Raw genomic sequence first — 22719 nt, forward strand, 5'->3', positions numbered from 1 at the left:
CCTAATTGCCTCTCAGTCTCTCAAGTAACGAAGGGCTATGCTAGTCTGTTTTTTGTTTCTGAAATGTTATAAATTTTCATCAAATTTGGCTGATTCTCAGAAAAAGGCACAAAAATTTCGGAGGGCGTGTACAATTTTTTTCAAACTTGCATGGTTTGTTATTTTTTATTTTTTTATTACTGGAATTTTGCAATTCGTTTTGAAAACATCAAAATTTCATTAAATTGTAGCCGCACATTGAAAGATATTTGTTTTAGATCATCCCATATTAGTTAGTTTATTATACTTTTTTCGGTTACATGAACATTTTCATATTATTTTTAAAAGTTTGAAAAACCACGCAAGATAATGAAAAGCGGATATCAGCACTTGCCTTGTGGGGCCTGGGTGTCAGATTTATAGTTAAGCAACTTAACCACATATTTGGATATGTGTGCAACGTAACACACCAATAGTTGGTGATACGTGAAGAGAAAAAAAAAAAGTTAATGTAAGTGTGCTGTGCAACGACGGTAGCAACAGGTGTTGGTTTTTGCAATTTCGTTAGTTGTGACGATGAACGTGACGCAAAAGGTCAGATTGTGAAGAAAAAAATCAAAATTGATTTATTTTATGTTGCATTTTCAGAAAATGGTTTAAACCGATCCATTTTCAGTCTGGGCAAGGCGTGGCAGAGCAGCAGAAGAGAGCAGCAGGCTATCGCGCGCGTCGCAGTTGGTGTTGATCCGGTGACGGAGACCGGTCAATGCCGTACCGCGCTCATGATCAAGACAGGCGTCAATGCCTGCCTCGCCTACCAAAGCCTGCGCGCAACTCCAGAAGAGTACTCCCTCCCTCTCTGCATCGCCTCGCCAGCCCAGCGCAGTCTTCGTCCTCGCCTCCAAAGGGAAACAAACAAAGCAAGTAAACCCAGAGGCCGGAGAGTGATGATGGCCTCGTTTTGCCGTCGCCCGGTCCCCCTCCGTTCCCCACACTGGGCATATGATCGATAGGAGAGGAGAGGCCGTCTCGTCGCTGCGTTTCTGTCTCTCTTCTCTTCTTCCCCCACCGCAACAAAACAAGCAGCCCTGCCACATCAACCCCGGAAAGAAAAGGAAGAGCCAGCCGAGCCGAGTGCAAACAAACTTCCCACACGCTATACATCCACGCCAGATTCCTCCCTCCCCCACCGTCTTCGCTCCACTCCACTACCCCATCATGGCGGGACGGCGCGCCCAGTTATAATCCCAGCCAGCCACCCAGCGGGAACACCCCGATCATTTTCCCGATTACTCAGCACCGCCGAGCCGGCGCCCACCGATGGGCTGCAACGGGTCCAAGCTCGACGCCATTGCCTGCATGGGCTCCCGGCTCGACGACCAGGAGGCCGTCGCGCTCTGCCGCGGCCGCGCCGACCTGCTCGCGCACGCCGCGCGCCGCCGCGACGCCCTCGCCGCCGCGCACGCCGCACTCGCCGCCTCACTCGCCTCCGTCTCCTCCTCCCTCCACCTCCTCCTCCTCGCCTCCGCCTCCGCCCAGCCGGTGCTCACGCTCCCCGCCGCCGCCGCCAAAACCGTGGACGACCCTCCGCCGCCGCCTCCCGCGCACCACAAGCCCTCCTCGCCCCCGCACTCCTCCTCGCACATCGACTTCGCGTCCTCCTCCTCGGAATCCGACTCCGGCTCCGTCTCCTCCTCGCCTCCCCACCACCTCGCCGCCAGCCACCACTCCCACCACCCGCACCCGTTCCCGCATTACGGCTACGGCTACCCCTACGCCTACGCGCCCGACCATCCTCCGTACGGCTACCCGTACCCGCCCCCGCCAGGCACCCTCCACCTCCACTACGCGCGCAGCCACCCACCCCCGTCCTCCGTCGCCGTCGAGCACCCCGCGCCCACGTCCGCGCGCGTCTACGAGTTCGGCGCCGTCGACCCGCCCCGGAGCTACTACGCCTACGGGGGCGAGCCCACGCACGCCGCCACTCATCCCGCGCCGTCGCCGCCCAGGGCCAGCTCCTGGGACTTCTTCAACGTCTTCCACGGCTACGACGTGCACGACAACTACTGCTACGACCACGCCGCCGCCGGCGCCACGGGGACCGCCACGCCGTACACGTCCAGCCGGTGCTCGCGGGACGTGCGGGAGGAGGAGGGCATCCCGGACCTCGAGGACGAGGACGACGACGCGGTAGTCGTCAAGGAGGTCTCCATTGAGCGCCCCGTGCCCGGCGCCCGCAACTCGCTCGGCGCCGTGAGCAGCAGCAGCAGCGATAAGGGGGTGGTCGCCGCGGGTGGCACGGCGCGGCAGCAGGCGCCGGCGCAGCCTCCCGCGCCCCCCGCGCACCGCAAGTCTTCTGGGAGCGCGGACGTTGCCGGAGAGATCAAGGCGCAGTTCGTCCGAGCGGCGGAGGCGGTCTGGGCGCTCGCGCCGATACTGGAGGTGGAGAGGCGGAGTTACCAGCACCAGCACCATCGCCGGAGCTCAGTGTACCACGGTGAGCTATTCGTACTAGTAGTTTCAACTTTCAAGGACTTGCATATATTCTGAATTGCTTACTGCTCCGTATGTACATTAATTTTTTTTACGGTGATCTATTTGTTCCTGAAGGAACTGGCATACATTCCAGTTACTCAGTGTCACTGATCGATTTATTTATTGGTGTTTCAAAACAGTTTCGTCTGGGATGGTGTCGTCGACTGCGTTGCCGGACTCAGGGTTCAGAGGCGAAGAGTTGGATGTCGGAGGAAGGGAGAAGCTGACGGGTGGGAGAAGCTTATCTTTGACCCTGCAGAGACTCTATATCTGGGAGAAGAAACTATACAACGAGGTTAAGGTATGTATTTACAATGTGAAATATTCAGTTTGGTTTTTGTTAAGTAATGTCTGAATTTACTCTGTGCTGTAATGATACGTGACTAACTTACAACTATCTCTTGTTCGAAGACTGTATCAAGTTAATTGATTAGTTTATATGAAGGATGCAAATCTCTTGCTAGAATCCTGTTGTAAGTTTGAAACAACTGGTTACAAACCTACAGGTCTTAGCTGAGAGCATGCTGTCCTTCATTTTATATTGCAAGTTACACAAAGATACCTAGGCCTACCATGGCATAGGATAAAATGTTGATCCTAGCAGGTTTGCGCTATAACAACATTCTAATGCCTGAATTTACTCTGTGCTGCAATGATACGTGACTAACTTAGTAATTATCCCATGCTCGAATATTTAATCAAGTTAATTGATATGTAGGATGATGAAAACATCCATAAGCTGGTGCCACCAGCTAGGAAAGAATAATGTTAGTCCTAGCATGTCATTATGAAGCTATTCAGAGTAAGAAAAGGCTGTGATCAATGCAGGGCCATGTTTGCTGCTTGATCAGTAATTACAAGTTGCAAGTTACCTAAAAAGTAAAAACAGATTACGCAGATTTATGTTTTGTCTGTCATATTTCAAGAGATCTAATCAGTTGTTTAAATGTCCTGTTTAGGTGTGTTTTTGTAATGATGTTGGTTTAATTTAAGTTCCTTGATGCGGAAATATTTCAGTTAGACTAGCTTTTTGGCAAATACATGTCCATTTTAGGATGGAACTCTCTTATGTACCACGTTATAAAAATGTGGGAAGTGTGTTATTATTGTAATTGAGGAGATAATATTCCTTACATGCGCACACCCGTGGTAGCTTCTATCCTATATTTTATTACCTTTTGATATCTTTTCTTCTTCCAGTCTGAAGAGAAAATGCGCCTCCTGCTTGCCAAGAACTCCAAGCGGCTAAAGTTTTTGGATCAAAAGGGTGTTGAAGCTCACAAGATCGACGAGACTCAAAAATTGGTCAGGAAGCTGTCCACAAAAATAGGAATAGCGGTGCGAGTTATTGCTAAGGTTTCAAAAAAGATAGACAGAGTAAGGGATGAGGAACTGTGTCCACAAATTAAGGCCTTAATCCAAGGGTAAGCTCTCTTTTCTCGCAGTGACATATGTAGGTAACATTGTTTGTTTAGTAGGTTATTAAGTTCCAAAGCAGCTGTCAAGAAAACGATACATGTTGTGGTCCTGCATTTTCTATCTCGTGATTTTATTGTACTCCACTGCTAATTTATTTCTAAAAGGCTTGTTGAATGATCAAGATCCTTATATGCTTTAATTATAGATGAATAGCTTCCTTGAATATTTTCAGTTCTTACATTGCATATCCCCTGAAAACTATGTTGCATCAAAAGGCTGATGACGGCTCTCTTTTTAGGTTTGTGAAGATGTGGCAAGAAAAACTAGAGTGCTTCCAGATACAGTGTGAAGCAATATCGCTCGCCAAAAATTTGGATTCAGTTATCTCAGGTAGAATCAGTCGAGATCTGGCAATGGAGCTTGAAGTAGACTTGGTTAAATGCATTGTCAACTTCTCCTCTTGGGTGAATGCGCAAAGGAGCTTTGTAAAGGCACTGAATGGATGGCTAGCACTTTGTCTCAACTATCGCCAGGAAGAGACACCTGATGGCGCTCGTCCTTGTTCTCCTGGAAGAGTGGATGCACCACTTGTCTTTACCATCTGCAGCAGTTGGTCTGAAGCTATGGATCGGATTTCGGAGAAGGAAGTGGTTACCGCTATGCAAGCTCTTGTTTCCAGTGTTCGGAACCTGTGTGAGTACAAGAACGTTGAGCAGAGCGAGCAGATCACGATGACCCGGGAAAGAGAAAAGTGGAACAAGATTCTGGCAAGGAAGTCCGTGGAGATCAACAAGGAGGCAGATACACTTAACAGAAAGCTGGCACTAGTACCAGGCCGGCAAAACCTCCTCCCAACGGTACAAACATACCAGGCGCATTTCTTTGAAGCAGACAGTCTGCAAGTAAGTCTGAGGCGGGTTCTTCAAGCCCTTGAGAGCTTCGCATGCAGTTCCCTGCAAGCTTTCCAGGAGACTCTGAGGCATGCTGAAGGAGAAATTCTATCAAGAGAAAATGCTAAAGTTTCATAGCCTGATGTTGCATCTGATACTAGGTCGAACACGGCTTATAAAATGCAATGATCTCCTCAACTGGTGACATCAGTGCTGAATGTGCTAGACAAATGCTTCCCACAGATCATTTTTTTGTGCAAAAATTCTGACTTACTAAGTTATAGTAACTGACCGTGTTATGCTGTTGTAGTTCAGACAAAAACCTTGGCCCATCAGAGTAGCGCAGTTGTTGAAATAGCGGGTACATATAAGCAAGGTGCTAGTTTTTTTTGTGTGGCATGGGTACTGCGCACTAAGCATCTTATTGAATTCCTTAGTCTTCTTGTTGTTGCTTTTTGGCTTCCTTATAGCTGAATGCTCGAATGTGCAATAGTGGAACAATCTGTTCATTGGTAGTACTGTTTTGTCCATTCCCAGGTGGGTGTGAATCATTTCAAAAATGTGTCCCATTAGTGTGCATGGCTAATTTACAAGCTGACTTGGGATTAATGAAGAGTGGTTATGTTAGAGTTGAAACACAAGTGGCCCAAGGCAGGATGCAATGTCAATGTATCAAATTTGAACTAAAACCACGAAAACATTTATGGAACGGAGGGAGTACAAAATGAGGATGCAATGTCAATGTATGTTTGAATCCTACAGGAGTTCGTTTGACTGCACCGTAGGAAAAAAACAAACGATTGTTTGAGTCAATGTCTGATGGAAATTTTCAGCGAAAAGTACTGTAAAATAAGATCCTTCAAATTATTCTTGCATGATTCAATCCTACAGATCAAATAACTAACATAATAATTTTGTAATAAAAAATCCTTTGAAATATGCAGGCCTTGAAAGCGAAATTTGATTCAATACTGAAGTACCCTTTGCTCCTATAGGTTCACGATCCAGGACTTCGTGTGCTGCTATCTCACAACTTCCCTACCGTGTGCACAAGAGGTTTGAGAAAAAAACGCACGAGAATTGTTGCTATAAGTGTACCGAAGTGCTGCCTACGATGGTTGAACTGCTGGCAATGTGCGATGTTGCAGTGCAGCGGAAGACTATGTTGCATACTTGGATGATATATATCCACGGCGAAAACTGAAGCTACTATTTTACATTGGGATACGTCGGATTTTGAGAAACTTGGTTAAACTTTGAAAGATTTGAGTTAAGATAAAATCTGTAGGCCTGACAAACTAAGAAGGAGAGAGTGCTATGTGTTAATCTATAACTGTGAGTGAGAAGAAAAGATCATGATCTCTTATTTATCCAACGACGACATAACCATCAGATTGTCTGGTATATATATCCACAGCGAAAACTCAAGTTACTACTATATATTTACATTGTTGTTGGGATACGTCTGCTATTGGTTCACGATGTGTGAGCTGAGCTGAGTTTCGACCTGAACATTTCACCCTACAGGTAACTGCACAACCATATGTGCAGACATCAAAATTACATGTTCATGAGTCGAATGCACCGGGCGATGTTGCAGGTCGTGATGATCTCTTAATTATCCAACGGCGACATGACCATTAGATGTGTGGTATATATCCATAGCAAGAACTGAAGCTATTGTATTTACATTGGGATAAGTCTGAATTTTGTTCAGGATGCGTGAGTTGAGCTGAGTTTCGACCTGAACATTCAACCCTACATGTAACCGCACAATTACCATATTCGCACACACCAAAATTACATGGTCATAGTAAGATCAATGCAGCAACATCATTAGCACGGGGCGCTGAGATCGAACGTGCAAAGGCAAATGCAGCTCCCTACCTTGCTCGATCTAGGAGATCGGTGGCCGTCGGGGACCGGCCGGGCCAGCCCGTTCCGACCCCGACCCAAACCCTGGCCGTGGCGACTGTCCTCCGTAACCGTGGCCGCTCCGTGCGGCGGGCCGCGGGGACGCCGACCCGACGGACCCGTCCGACCTTCCGGCGGCGCCCCTGGACATGGAGTCGACCTCCCGGAGCACCGCGACGACCTCCTTCATGGAGGGGCGGTTGGTGTGCTCGGCGGCGAGGCACCGGAGGGTCAGCTGCGCCGCCCGCTGCGCGCCCCTGGAGGAGTACTGGCCCTCGAGGCGCGGGTCCATGAGCCGCGCCAGCTTCCGCCGGTCCGCCAGGTGCGGCTTGGCCCAGTCCACCAGGTTGTGCTGCCCCGCGGGCCGGTCCGTGTCCAGCGCGCGCAGGCCCGTCAGCATCTCCAGCAGCACCACGCCGAAGCCGTACACGTCGCTCTTCACGTACAGGTGCCCTGCGTCACCGACGGAATGAGCACCGGCGTCGAGGATAATACGGCGGGGTTTCGCGGGGACGTACCTGTGGCGACGTACTCCGGCGCGGCGTAGCCGTAGGTGCCCATGACCCGGGTGGTGACGTGGCTGCTGCCGCCGGCGGGGCCGTCCTTGGCGAGGCCGAAGTCGGAGAGCTTCGCGTGGAATTGCTGCAGTGAGCAACGGAGATCGAGTGAGACAGGTGCGGCGTGCGTGTGCGACTGAGATGCGACGTGCGAACGGCGGCGCCGCCGTACGTACCGTGTCTAGGAGGATGTTGGAGGCCTTGAAGTCCCTGTAGATGACGTGCTTCTCCGACGAGTGCAGAAAGGCCAGGCCACGGGCGGCGTCGATCGCCACACGCAGGCGGAGGCTCCACGACATCGCCTGGGATGCTCCTCCGCCTTCTGGGGGCACAGAACATTCCAGTTAGATTCAGTTAATTCGTCTCAACTCAGACTGCATCAATCTGTTACCATAGTCCGGTCATCAGTTTGTTGGGGGGAAGAAGAATGTGGAGAACTTACTCCGTGGCTCATTTCTGAGGAGGTGATCCTCCAGGTTGCCTTTGGCCATGTACTCGTACACAAGCAGGAGCTCCTTCTCCTCCCAGCAGTACCCAAGCAGCCTCACTAGATTGGGGTGAACGAGCCTTCCTAGAAAGTTCACCTCGGTCTGCATAGACCAATTCCGTCAGAATCAGCAATACATACTTACATAGGCAGAAGCTAAGCTATACACGTTCAGCTGTTAAAGCCAACGTGCATGGCAATCACTAAACATATATATGCATCCTGCGTAGTGCCAGATCATGGAAGGCACATTTCGGTTGGCAATGACATTATGCTATGCACCGCCCACGTGAAGAAGGGGTCGTTGATTCGGAAGATCATGGCTCGAGTTGACCAAAACCCCACGCACACAAGAAAAAAAAAGATCGTTCGTCACCTGCCATTCCTGGACGCCCTGCAGGCTCTCGGGGTTGAGCTTCTTGACGGCGACGGGCATGCCGGCGCCGCTCCTGGCGGGGCTCATGGTCTTCTCGTCGACCCAGCCCTTGTGCACCCGCCCGAACCCGCCCTCGCCGAGGAGGGTGTCCGACTTGAAGTTCCGCGTGGCGGCCTTGAGCTCCGCGAACGTGAAGATCCGGAGGTTGGGCGTCTCCAGGATCCGCCCCTCCCGGCTAGGGCTGGGGCTGGGGCTAGGGCTGCCCCGACTGGGGCTGGCTCCGGCCGCCGGCCGGTTGCTTGATCCGCTTACGCCGCCGCTGCTCGAGGTCGTGGGCGCGCTCGGCGGATTACGGGCATGCCCTGGGGAGCTCATTGCTGCGTGCGCGTTGGGGTGCGGCGCCACCATGCCGGGCCTCGCCATCGCTGCTGCAACAGATTGGCACCAAGTGCATGTCAGACTAGAGATGTCACGGGAACAACAAAACAAGAAGTGCCTTAGCTTAGATCAACCCCAAGTTCCAGAATCCAGACCCGAATGAACGAAATGTAAGATGAACCCAAGGAATAAAGGATAGCACATATTAAGGATCAACAATGGCGATACCTCGGGCATGTGCTTGATGGGTCATTGCCTTGACGGCCGCCACGTCGGCCTCGTCGGAGCCGAAGCAGTTGCCCATGGCGTGGAAGCAATCACTCTTGGCTATGGCTGTCTCTCCTAGCTCTCTTCCTCCTTCTGGGTTGATGTCGAGCTATACCCGCCCTCGCGTCGTCGTCAATCATGTCCCTCCGTTGCAGGCTCCAGCTAAGCTACGTGCTTGGCTTAAAAAATGAGATGGGCAAATGTGACTTTGGGCTTGGCGCGGAAACAGCGACGAGGTGTTGTGGTAGTGGAAGGCTGATACGGGTACGTACGGGTCGTGGAACTACTAGTGGAGCTGTCATTTGGGGAAACATGCATCAGGCGAGGAGCGCATGGCGCATATCACACAGACGCGGACAGATTGCTCCGGTGTTCAAAATTGAAAACGAGCTATGAGCTGGTCATTTTTTGATAGAAACCATGCGCTTTATTGATCACATAATCATAATGTCATTACAGATGGTCTCACGGATACACTCCGGAGGAACCCCACGCCACACGGCAGGAACAATGACCAGCTATGAGCTTGTCATTGTTCCTATTTCTGTCTCTGCTTGCATTTCGAAGATTCGCTAGCAATGCCACTCGAACTCACTCTAGCTGCTGCTAGGGTGATGATCCGAATCTGAAGTGCCTGCCCCATGCCAACAATTCTTCTCCGTCTTCATGTACAATGCGCATTGGGGGAAATGGGCAGGAGACAATAATATAGTTCTATCTTTAAGTAATGCGCAATAAAAAAAGAGTATCATTTTCATAAAAGAAATCGTTACAACTACTAATTCTAAATCATCGGGGTTAGGTTATTCTTATAACGGTTGCATCTCATATTTATGCATTATAATATATTTGTCAATCCTTTAATAATTGTTCTTACCAGCCGATGATGCTATTTCAGAATTTAGAGTTATCACATCTCAAAACTTTTGCCTGCCCAGTTAACAAAGGCAAGTTCAACACTTGCTCATGACATTTGATTATTTTTACCAATGCAAAGTACTATTCGTATCATTCCTGCATTTAAAAGCAATATTACGTTACAAGTATGACTATGTGGTGGGCGACGGAACCATGGATTGAGTTATGGTGGAGGTTCCATTGCAAATGGGTTATGTATTCACATAGGATTAACAACAAATAGCATCAAGTGATTATTGCACTGTAAAACTTATTCAAGCAAATATGCTTAAAGATTTATCCCATTCAAGCAAATAAACAAATAAGAATGAATGAGATAGCAAACTTCCATAAGAGAAAGTTTCTAACAAATAAACCAAACCCTCTACACTTTTTAGAATGACACAATGGTATCGAAAGGAAAAGGTTTATCTTCCAAAAAACGAACACTCAATATGGATCAAGAGATTTGATCAAAAAGATTTTCAAAGAGGCAAGGAAGTCACGCTGGGCATGGTTTGGTCCAAAACCGCTGAAACCATCAACCCGCACCGAACCGCACCATATCACTGGTTTGTGCCGGTGCTACTTGGTTTACGTGTTCAAACCGTCCTAGAAAATCTCGGTCTGGATTGCGACGGGTTGGATCTAGTTAAACCGACCAAACGGTCCTAAAACAAGCAGCACGCAAATCCTGCAATCCCGCATCGATTGATCGACAGCAACAGGAAATCCCCTTTCCTTTGTGTCTCTCAACTGTTCTGCTGATGTGCGAAATTGCTCGTCCATCCCATCCTATGGCACCGGCAGCCGCCATGGCACCGGAAGTCGCCATGGCGCCTAGAGGTTGGAGGAACGTCGAATCTGGGTTCGTCTTGTAGATAGGTTTTCTCCTTCCAAAACTTTTGACTCTCGTCCATTACCGGCGAGGCGAGGGCGGTGACCATGGTTGGAAAAACATCCCTCCCTCTTTGTCTCCATCACAGGGGTGTCTATGTTTGTGTTGCTATGAAGAGAGTTCTTATTTTTCCTCTCATTCTTTGGTGGTGCTTCTCCGCCAGGGATTTCCGTCGGTTGTTGGCGTTGCTTTGAGATCAGTGGAGCTTCGCCGATGGAAACGGTGTCAAATGAGTCAAACCGCATAACCAGCCCGCACCAAACCATCTTTTCACCTCAGATATAAATAGTTTAAACCAACCAAACCCAATTAAAACCGTAGCAACTAGTCTGGTTTGAGGAAACTGGAGAAACCGTCTTAAATCGGATACAAGGAAGACACAAGGGAGAGACAAAGATTTCTTGGCAAGAGAAAATAAGGCAATAAGACAATAAGAGGCAAACCAAGGTGAAGATGGTCTACAAAGTGTACCACCTACAATAATATCAATTGTCAAAAGACAAGAGATCTATTCGAATTATTTTCGGTGCCATATTGCTCGAATATTATGATCAACTTCACAAAAGGCATATGATAAAATATACCAGGATTAAGAACTATGCACATATAGAGATTTTTTATATAAACAATCATGCAAAGCAATGATTGAAATAACTTGAAGCAAATAGTTTCACAAATAAGATATAGAGATATGTATTTGAGGAAACCCGCACCAAGAATCTCTTACTCAAATAAAGACCAAAAGGATAAGAATTAAAAGTTTTTTTTGTAGAAGTGGATCTTGTTTGAGCAAACATGCCAACTAGGAACAAAATAATTAACAATATCAACTCTAAGTGGCAAAACCTCGTACTTTCACATTCTTTAGGGTTGTGATATGAAAAAAAACATATTACTCCCCCATAATGTGATACAGAATTTATTTTAAACAAGATGCAAACAAAAATCAACTAGAGAGTTAATGGACATTTAGAATTTGAATTTCTTATAAGTATGACACACTACGTAGAGACTAGATAATCTTGCAATATCAATACTAAGTGGTAGTACTCATGTACACACATTTTGAGGATTGAGAAATGTAAAAGCATAACACTCCCCTAAAATAGGATGTTCCATTGGTCACTCGAAAAGATCCAAATAAGATATCATCAAGATGCATTAGAGGCTAAAAGCAAAATACATAAGTAAATGATGTGCCAAACAACATACTTGAATACACAATATAAGCAAGTAAGATATACACCATATACAAACACATAGTTGCTACACAACCAAAATATGCAAAGTGGCAAGTAACTTACAATGTAAGGAAGTTTACGTACAATTTACCGCAAGGAGGAACATTGGATATAATATGTACTCCCTCCGGTCCTTTTTAATTGACTCGAATTTAGTACAAAGCTGTACTAAATCCGATTCAATTAAAAGAGATTGGAGGGAGTAGATGATAATCCTTATGACTTGGCTTGATCAAATATAATATATGAAGATTCCTTATTTTTTCATGAAGTAGCGAAGTATCCAATGCCCTCCTAAGCACCTATTAATCCAGTTTGAGCTTGTTGGTCCCCAAACAAGCTGGGTCCTAAGAGGTTAGTTACAATAGATTTATTCTTCAAACCACTTTGAGTTCCAACAAACTTGGCAAACACATTGGCATCCTTGTCCTTTCCAAGAGAATAGTCATCATCAATAACTAGATCATCAAAGCGCGCGCCGCGCCCGTCCATCTTTAAAAAATAATTATAAAAATATATGAGAAAGCTAACTCTTGAACATAATTCAACAATTCAAATATGGTGGTCAGGTTCTCGAGAATTCATCTCATGCAACCAAATTATTTGGTTATTTTCTCAAGTGGATAGACTATACCATCAAATTCTGAAATCAAGTTTCTGCTATATATACTATTATGAATGTAAAAGGAATACATTATAAAAGACGGTTTAGCAAGCATGTATTTGGTCAGGGATATAGCTGAAAAATGCATCAATCATCAAACCTCATGGAACACCCCTCACGAGTAAAGGACATCCCTCGGTGTAAAGGCATAAACATTTTCTGCAAAAATAAATCAATGTAATCCTTTTTTTATGACCGGGGATGTAATCCTTTAAGAACACACAAGAGGGAAATAAGCAATCATGCATTCCATTAACAAGATACCAAAACGAATTTGTCCAAGTGAAGCCCTAGCCCGCTGAAACATATGACCTTTCATACCTAAGGCCATATCCTTCATTTTTAAGGACTCGCAGAGAACATTTATACCCGTAGACTGAGCCCATCCCCTTGCGTAGCTTTTCTTCAACAGTTACCATATGAGCAAATATACACAAAGGAAATTAATGTTCCCAAGACATGTGGATTGTATCAGCATAGTTGCACCCTCTAACAACTGTAGATTAACAATAACCATGATCTGAAAAATATGAGAACAGTTGTCGTCGCTTATTTACCTGAATGTTCTTTCTTGGTTGCTAATTTTTAACCAGTATTAATATTTATGGAAGACCCTCAGAAGTCAGAACAACTGATTTTCTAAAAGTAGCACAGCCAAGCAACATTTGTTAGTAGCAGGTAATATTACAAAAATAGGGTAACAAAACGGATCTACGAGTAGAATTCTGATCTGCAGCTAATCACATACTGCTCCACACTACACATAATCATAACAGAATACACTTCATTATGTGAAAATTCTCTGCCACAATAAATCGATGAATTTCATGTAAGAAAATAGCAATACAATTGACTTTAAGTGACCATGTGAAGACAAAGCTCTGTAAGATCAAAGGAAACTTATTAAGCACTTCTGACATATTGAAGCAATAAATATATGGAAAATAGATATCAAATCTGGAGAGTCCTAGCTACGGCACTAATCATGAAATAGCTTGTTATAGCGCTGCTAAACCACGCGAAATAACATGTATAGCATCCAGAGGAGGGCGGTGCTAAATTTGATAGCACAATTTTTTTTACTTAGCAATATTAATAGCCTGATGACAAGAAAAATAACATATTTCATTTTGCTAATGGAAGTATATCGTACTGCTGGACAAAATCCTGCAGTACTCAATTAGTTCTTGGCCTCACAGGCAAAAACAACCTATTATGCTATGATATCCAAATGAGAAGAGCACCAAATTGAAAGGTCAAACAAGAACTATGTATTATGCATTACTCGCCAACTACTGCATCATTAGACAAAACAACTATGACGGTGCGTTGTTGCAGAGACTGGGTGTAATTGGTATCTTCTGATATTAATATATTCCATTTATCGAAAAAAACTGCATCATTAGACAAAACAACTACACAAGGGGCAGCCTCCACATTTCTGCCTACATTAGCAAGATGTTTAGAGTCTCGTATTGTACCTAGTAGAATTAGGCTCAGTTTTGCAAGATCAAACTCATAATGTTAAACTCAAGACAAGGAATTATTTTTCATACAACTTACTTCTGGGTTACTCTGTATCACTGTAATAAGGAAACAAATATTAAAAAAAAAAACCTCTAAATTATGCATGAACTTCCTAATTTTTTCATACAGTTCTCCTATAAATGGATTTGTTCAAATCAGTTTAAAGAACACACGTTCTACCTTAAATCCTAGGATAATCCAAAAGGACCCTGTTAACAATCGGGGAAATAGAATCATTGTGTTAGAGTACTGATAACCCACAAGTATAGGGGATCGCGGCAGTCTTCGAGGGAAGTAAAACCCAAATTTATTGATTCGACACAAGGGGAGGTAAAGAATACTTATAAGCCTTAACAACTGAGTTGTCAATTCAGCTGCACCTGGAAAAGCACTAGTAACAGGGGTGATGTGAAAGTAACAGTAATATGAGAGCAATAGTAACAGTAACTCAGCAGCAGTAATAGTAACACAGGAGCAATGGCACCAGAAAATGGTTGATACTACTTCCAATGACATGTAGAACGAGTATATAATGATGAGAGATGGACCGGGGTTCCCAGCGATCTACACTAGTGGTAACTCTCCAATAAGTGACAAGTGTTGGGTGAACAAATTACAGTTGGGCAATTGATAGGAATCAAAGTATTAAGATAGAACATCCAGATTATTAATTATGTAGGCACATTTTCCATATTTAGTCGTACGTGCTCGCAATGAGAAACTTGCACAACATCTTTTGTCCTACCAGCCGATGGCAGCCGGGCCTCAAGGGAATCTACTGGATATTAAGGTACTCCTTTTAATAGAGCACCGGAGCAAAGCATTAACACTCCGTGAAAACATGTGATCCTCACATCACCGCCATCCCCTCCGGTTGTCCCGATTTCTGTCACTTCGGGGCCTTTGGTTCCGGACAGCGACATGTGCATACAACTTATAGATACAATCTAAGCAATAAGTATAGAGCTCAAATCTAAGATCATGCCACTCGGGCCCTAGTGACAAGCATTAAGCATAACAAGATTGCAGCAACAATAACTTCACAAACTTTATAGATAGACTAATCATAATGTATCATCCATCGGATCCCAACAAACACAACACCGATTACATCAGATGGATCTCAATCATGTAAGGCAGCTCATGAGATCATTGTATTGAAGTACATGGAGGAGAGAATACCAACTAGCTACTGCTAGAACCCGTAGTCCATGGGGGAACTACTCACGGAGCATGATGGAGGCGGTGGCGTCGATGGAGATGGCTTCCGGGGGCACTTCCCCGTCCCGGCAGGGTGCCGGAACAGAGACTTCTGTCCCCCGAATTGGAGTTTCGCGATGGCGGCGGCGCCCCTGGAGTCTTTCTGGAGTTTCGTCAATTGGTACTGCGTTTTTAGGTCGAAAGGGGTTATATAGGCGAAGAGGCGGCGCAGGAGGGTCGACAGGGTGGCCTCCCCATAGGGGGGCGCGGCCAGGGTCTGGCCCGCGCGGCCCACCCCTCTGGTGGCCCCCTGGCTCTCCTCCGACTCTCCTTCGGTGTTCTGGATGCTTCCGGGAAAAAAAAGGATGTTTGGCGTTGATTTCGTCCAATTCCGAGAATATTGCCCGAACAGCCTTTCTGGAACCAAAAACAGCAGAAAACAGGAACTGGCACTGCGGCATCTTGTTAATAGGTTAGTTCCGGAAAACGCATAAAAACATTATAAAGTGCAAGCAAAACATGTAAGTATTGTCATAAAACAAGCATGGAACATCAGAAATTATGGATACGTTGGAGACGTACCAGCATCCCCAAGCTTAGTTCCTACTCGCCCTCGAGTAGGTAAACGATAAAAAGAATAATTTCTGTAGTGCCATGCTACTTACATAACCTTGATCATACTATTACAAAGCATATGAAATGAATGAAGTGACTCAAGGCAATGATCTATAGTTGCTAACAAATAGATAACATATAGCAAAACTTTTCATGAATAGTACTTTCAAGACAAGTATCAAAAGTCTTGCACAAGAGTTAACTCATAAAGCAATAAGTTCAAAGTAAAGGCATCGAAGCAACACAAAGGAAGATATAAGTTTCAGCGGTTGCTTTAAACTTTCAACATGCATATCTCATGGATAATTGTCAACATAAAGTAATATGATGTATGCAAATAAGCAAGCATGTAAGAATCAATGCACAGTTGACACAAGTGTTTGCTTCTAAGATGGAAGGAAGTAGGTAAACTGACTCAACATAAAGTAAAAGAAAGGCCCTTCGCAGAGGGAAGCATTGATTGCTATATTTGTGCTAGAGCTTTGGTTTTGAAAACATAAAGAGAGCATAAAAGTAAAGTTTTGAGAGGTGTTTGTTGTTGTCAACGAATGGTAGTGGACACTCTAACCCCCTTGCCAGACAAACCTTCAAAGAGCGGCTCCCATTTTATTTTATTTTTGGGTGGCACTCCTTCCAACCTTTCTTTCACAAACCATGGCTAACCGAATCCTCGGGTGCCTGCCAACAATCTCATACCATGAAGGAGTGCCCTTTTATTTTAGTTTTATTATGATGACACTCCTCCCCACCTTTGCTTTCTCAAGCCATGGCTAACCGAATCCTTCGGGTGCCGTCCAACAATCACATACCATGGAGGATTGTCTATTTTGGTTAATTAATTTGGGACTGGGAATCCCATTGCCAGCGCTTTTTGCAAAATTATTGGATAAGCGGATGTAGCCACTAGTCCATTGGTGAAAGTTGCCCAGCAAGATTGAAAGATAAACACCGCATACTTCCTCATGAGCTATAAAACATTGACACAAATCAGAGATGATAAATTTTGAATTGTTTAAAGGTAGCACTCAAGCAATTTACTTTGGAATGGCGGAGAAATACCATGTAGTAGGTAGGTATGGTGGACACAAATAGCATAGTGGTTGGCTCAAGGATTTTGGATGCATGAGAAGTATTCCCTCTCGATACAAGGCTTAGGCTAGCAAGGCTATTTGAAGCAAACACAAGTATGAACCGGTACAACAAAACTTACATAAGAACATATTGCAAGCATTATAATACTCTACACTGTCTTCCTTGTTGCTCAAACACTTTTACCAGAAAATATCTAGACCTTAAGAGAGACCAATCATGCAAACCAATTTTAACAAGCTCTACAGTAGTTCTCCACTAATAGGTTTAAACTACATGAAAAAACTTAATCATGATATACTTGAGAGCTCAAAACAATTGCCAAGTGTCAAATTATCCAAGACATTATGAGGCATTTTCTGTTTCCAACCAAATAACCATAAGTATTGTAGCTTCCAACTTTTACCATTGAACATTAAAAGTAACACGAAGAACAAGTGTTCATATGAAAAAGCGGAGCGTGTCTCTCTCCCAAACAAGGATTGCTAGGATCCGAATTTATTCAAACACAAACAAAATAAAAGCACACAGACGCTCCAAGTAAAGCACATATGATGTGACCGAATAAAAATATAGTTTCAATAGAAGAAACCTGATAAGTTGATGAAGAAGGGGATGCCTTGGGCATCCCCAAGATTAGACGCTTGAGTCTTCTTGAAATATGCAGGGATGAACCACGGGGGCATCCCCAAGCTTAGACTTTTCACTCTTCTTGATCATATAACATCCTCCTCTCTTGACCCTTGAAAACTTCCTTCACACCAAACTTCTCATAAACTTCATTAGAGGGGTTAGTACTCAAAAAATTTGAATCCACCTTGGTCCTGTAGTGACACATTGCAAGAACTCAATAAAACATTAGCTACAGCTCTCCACGTCTAGAAAACCTCGCTTAAAGTCCACAAGAGACAATGCAAAAAAAACAGAGACAGAATCTGCCAAAACAGAACAGCCAGTAAAGACGAATTTTAAAGAAATTCTTCCGTTGCTCAAATCAGAAAACTCAAAACTAACGAAAGTTGCGTACATATCTGAGGAACACGCACGTAAATTGGCATATTTTTCTGAGTTACCTACAGAGAAAACAGCCCAGATTCGTGACAGATAGAAATCTGTTTCTGCGCAGAAATCCAAATCTAGTATCAACCTTCGATTAGAGGCTTCACTTGGCACAACAATGCAAAAAAATAAAGATAAGGAGAGGTTGCTACAGTAGTAACAACTTCCAAGACACAACAAAACAGTAGCAAAATAAACACATGGGTTATCTCCCAAGAAGTTCTTTCTTTATAGCCATTAAGATGGGCTCAGCAGTTTTAATGATGCACTCGCAAGAAATAAGAGTTGAAGCAAAAGAGAGCATCAAAAGGCAAATCCAAAACACATTTTAAGCCTAACATGCTTCCTATGCATAGGAATCTTGTACACAAATAACTTCATGAAGAACAAAGTGACAAGCATAAGAAGATAAAACAAGAGTAACTTCAAAATTTTAAGCATATAGAGAGGTGTTTTAGTACCATGCAAATTTCCACAACCATATTTTCCTCTCTCATAATAATTTTCAGTAGCTTCATGAATAAACTCAACAATATAACTATCACAAAAAGCATTCTTTTCATGATCCATAGACACATAATTTTTATCGAGCTCAAAAATAGTGGGATTAAAACTTTCGAACACACCTTTATCAATAATATAACAAGATGATTGATCAATCTCAAGAGATATGGGACTCATAGATAAAGTCAAGAACTCTCCAATCCCATTTTCATTAGTAGTACAATTAATATTATCAAGTAACATAGGACCATCATCTAGAGCTTTATCATAAACATTCGCTAAGCAAAATTCTTTAGTACCATGCATTTCGACATCGGGCACAAACAAAGCATTATCATAAGATTTATCAAAGTAGCATGGATTATCATAGATAACAGTAGCATAATTATTATCACAAGTTTTACTCATAGGGAATATTTCAAGAGAATCCACAGGAACATAACATTCAACCTCTTTTGGTAAGCATGGAGGACAATCAAATAGTGTAAGAGATAAAGAGTTACTCTCATTAGAAGGTTGGCATGGGTAGCTAATCCATTCTTCCTCATTTTGTTCATCACCCTCCTCTTCTTTTTCATCCAATGAGCTTTCAGGTTCATCAATTTCCTCCTTTTTTTCATCCAATGAGCTTTCAGGTTCATCAATTTCTTCTTCCACAGGTTCCTGCAAATTGTGAGTGCATTCTTGTGCATTAATGAGTCTCTCTTTATAATCAATGATATAAGGATTATCACTATAACTTTCATTGCAAAAATTAAGGATAGAAGAGACATAATCTTTAAGGTCCTTACAAACAACACAAGTTTCATAATTTTTAACCATGAAGGATTCTATCTCAGAGGCTCCCATAAATATGACAAATTGTTCTACCTCTTCAAACCCAAAATGAATATAGCTGTTCCGATTATAGTTCTTAATTAAAAATTCCTCACTAAAGCCACATTGAAATTTAAGATGTTTAGTGTCCTGTTGAGAGCAGCAGTTTATATCATGGCGTTTAAGCAAGATTTTAGCAATTGCGTTCAATTTTTCTATCACAGCACTCATAACTTTACCAGTTCTTGATTCTCTATAATTATTATAATATTATATAAGCTCCAAATAGGTTGTCGGTTCTCCCATCACAACAGTTTTTAATTTTTCAGTTTTTCAAATTTTTATGGATTTTTGGGTATATGAGAAAAGTAAAACAAGACAAAAATAAACTAAGCAAAGTAATACTAGACAGAAATAAACTAAGCACAAATAAACTAGACAAAAGTAAACTAAGCAAAACAAAATAAAGTAAAATAAAAACAGAGAGAGAGGTAGAGTGTACTCCCCAGGTGAACTTATGAGTAGAGCTATGCCTCCCCGGCAACGGCGCCAGAAAACAGTCTTGATAACCCACAAGTATAGGGGATCGCGGCAGTCTTCGAGGAAAGTAAAACCCAAATTTATTGATTCGACACAAGGGGAGGTAAAGAATACTTATAAGCCTTAACAACTGAGTTGTCAATTCAGCTGCACCTGGAAAAGCACTAGTAACAGGGGTGATGTGAAAGTAACAGTAATATGAGAGCAATAGTAACAAAGAACTCAAAGAGCGATAATAGTAACACAGGAGCAATGGCACCAGAAAATAGTTGATACTACTTCCAATGACATGTAGAACGAGTATATAATGATGAGAGATGGACCGGGGTTCCCAGCGATCTACACTAGTGGTAACTCTCCAATAAGTGACAAGTGTTGGGTGAACAAATTACAGTTGGGCAATTGATAGGAATCAAAGCATTAAGATAGAACATCCAGATTATTAATTATGTAGGCATGTTTTCCATATTTAGTCGTACGTGCTCGCAATGAGAAACTTGCACAACATCTTTTTTCCTACCAGCCGGTGGCAGCCGGGCCTCAAGGGAATCTACTGGATATTAAGGTACTCCTTTTAATAGAGCACCGGAGCAAAGCATTAACACTCCGTGAAAACATGTGATCCTCACATCACCGCCATCCCCTCCGGTTGTCCCGATTTCTGTCACTTCGGGGCCTTTGGTTCCGGACAGCGACATGTGCATACAACTTATAGATACAATCTAAGCAATAAGTATAGAGCTCAAATCTAAGATCATGCCACTCGGGCCCTAGTGACAAGCATTAAGCATAACAAGATTGCAGCAACAATAACTTCACAAACTTTATAGATAGACTAATCATAATGTATCATCCATCGGATCCCAACAAACACAACACCGATTACATCAGATGGATCTCAATCATGTAAGGCAGCTCGTGAGATCATTGTATTGAAGTACATGGAGGAGAGAATACCAACTAGCTACTGCTAGAACCCGTAGTCCATGGGGGAACTACTCACGGAGCATGATGGAGGCGGTGGCGTCGATGGAGATGGCTTCCGGGGGCACTTCCCCGTCCCGGCAGGGTGCCGGAACAGAGACTTCTGTCCCCCGAATTGTAGTTTCGCGATGGCGGCGGCGCCCCTGGAGTCTTTCTGGAGTTTCGTCAATTGGTACTGCGTTTTTAGGTCGAAAGGGGTTATATAGGCGAAGAGGCGGCAGGAGGGTCGACAGGGTCGCCTCCCCATAGGGGGGCGCGGCCAGGGTCTGGCCCGCGCGGCCCACCCCTCTGGTGGCCCCCTGGCTCTCCTCCGACTCTCCTTCGGTGTTCTGGATGCTTCCGGGAAAAATAGGATGTTTGGCGTTGATTTCGTCCAATTCCGAGAATATTGCCCGAACAGCCTTTCTGGAACCAAAAACAGCAGAAAACAGGAACTGACACTGCGGCATCTTGTTAATAGGTTAGTTCCGGAAAACGCATAAAACATTATAAAGTGCAAGCAAAACATGTAAGTATTGTCATAAAACAAGCATGGAACATCAGAAATTATGGATACGTTGGAGACGTATCAAGTACGTCATGGGCCTGGGCCCGTTAGTCTTATGGTTTGCTTAGGGGTCAAGTAAGCCTTGCTTGGGAGTCAAGTAAACCTCTCTATATATGGAGAGGAGATGTATCAATCTAATCAAGCAAGAATTACGAAGGAAATCCCTTCCCTCTTGCCACCGGCCGTGGGCAAGACCCCCGGCCGGCCTTCTCGCGCCCTCGCAGCCCTCTCTCCCTCCCAAACCCTAGCAGCCACATAACACTTGGTATCAGCTTTCCCGGGTTCGATCATGTCCAGCCCTCCACTGAGTTCTTCCCACCCGCCGCCGCCGCACTCCAACGTCCCCGCCGTTCTCTCCCCGGTGGAGATCACCGCAGCCCTCCGCGATCTCACCACTGCTGTCCAGGAGATCCGCCTCTTCCTGGCCGGTCCCTACGGGCCGCCGCCGGCGGCGGCGCTGCTGCCGTGGCAACCGACGCACCAGGCGGCCTTCGCCGCGATCGCCGGGTCGCCGCTGCGACGCCGCCTTCTTGTTGTCGCTGCCACCCGACGCCGGGCTGCTGCAGTCCCCGCAGCCGCTGTCCACCATCTCCGGGCCGGGCCCTACCTCGGCGCCGTGGATCCCTCTTCTCCAGCAGCCGGCCGCCTTCTTCCCCACCGGGACGCTGCCGCCGCCACCAACGCCGCCGCTGCAGCTGCTGTCCTCACCGACGCTGTCCCTGCCGTTCGGTGGGCAGCTGCAACAACAGCATCAGCTGTCGTCGCCACCAACACCGCAGCAGCGGCTGCTACCGCCACTGACGACATCCCTGCCGTTCGGCGGTGTGGGAGCGACTTGGCCTCGGGCTCTACATCGACACCGCCCGGGATGCCCTTCCACCAGGTCCGTTTCCCTCCGTCGCCGTCGCCGCTTCCGGCTTGGATCGCTATCTGCCACGTGTCGGCGGCGGTGAGGCTGCAGGCTGCTGCGCGCGGCCTCCTAGTGTGTCGGCGTGTGCGGGAGATGCGTGATCTGCAGCTGCAGCTCCTCCAAGTTGCGCTTCGTTGCGCAACGGACCTCGATCTCGTCCGCTGCGTCGGGGATTTGGGCGTGCGGTTTCCCCCATGGGCGGCGGACATGTTGTTTCTCCCGCGGGCAGCGATCTCAAAGTCTGCGCCATCGACAGTCATCCGGCAGGGAGAAGGCATGGTGTCACCGACAGGAGCGCACCGCGTAGCACCACTGCCTTCCGCCGCCAGCCGCCGCGCGAGCTCCTTTTGTCCCGCTGGTTTCCATGGGATCCAGGTGGCTGTACAGGTGCACGTCCGACGGGCGGATGGTGTCCACTTTATGTTC

General features: G+C 45.4%; 2 protein-coding genes across 2 annotated transcripts; one reads left to right on the plus strand and one right to left on the minus strand.

The window, feature by feature from the left end:
- The first annotated feature begins 1021 nt into the window (after positions 1-1021).
- On the plus strand, positions 1022-5213 carry LOC127306720 (uncharacterized). The gene is made up of 4 exons (XM_051337414.1): positions 1022-2476; positions 2655-2815; positions 3715-3938; positions 4232-5213. The coding sequence occupies exons 1-4, from the start codon at positions 1300-1302 to the stop codon at positions 4959-4961; spliced, it is 2292 nt and encodes a 763-aa protein (XP_051193374.1). The 5' UTR covers positions 1022-1299; the 3' UTR covers positions 4962-5213.
- Positions 5214-6479: 1266 nt separating this feature from the next.
- LOC127306721 (probable serine/threonine-protein kinase PIX13) lies at positions 6480-8914 on the minus strand. Its single transcript, XM_051337415.2, has 6 exons — positions 8764-8914; positions 8158-8585; positions 7737-7884; positions 7471-7616; positions 7256-7379; positions 6480-7190 (listed from the first exon to the last, which is right to left on the minus strand). The coding sequence occupies exons 1-6, from the start codon at positions 8837-8839 to the stop codon at positions 6721-6723; spliced, it is 1392 nt and encodes a 463-aa protein (XP_051193375.1). The 5' UTR covers positions 8840-8914; the 3' UTR covers positions 6480-6720.
- Between the last annotated feature and the right edge of the window lie 13805 nt (positions 8915-22719).

The sequence above is a fragment of the Lolium perenne genome, chromosome 6 (assembly GCF_019359855.2).
Source record: "Lolium perenne isolate Kyuss_39 chromosome 6, Kyuss_2.0, whole genome shotgun sequence".
In the NCBI taxonomy this organism is placed as follows: Eukaryota; Viridiplantae; Streptophyta; class Magnoliopsida; order Poales; family Poaceae; genus Lolium; species Lolium perenne.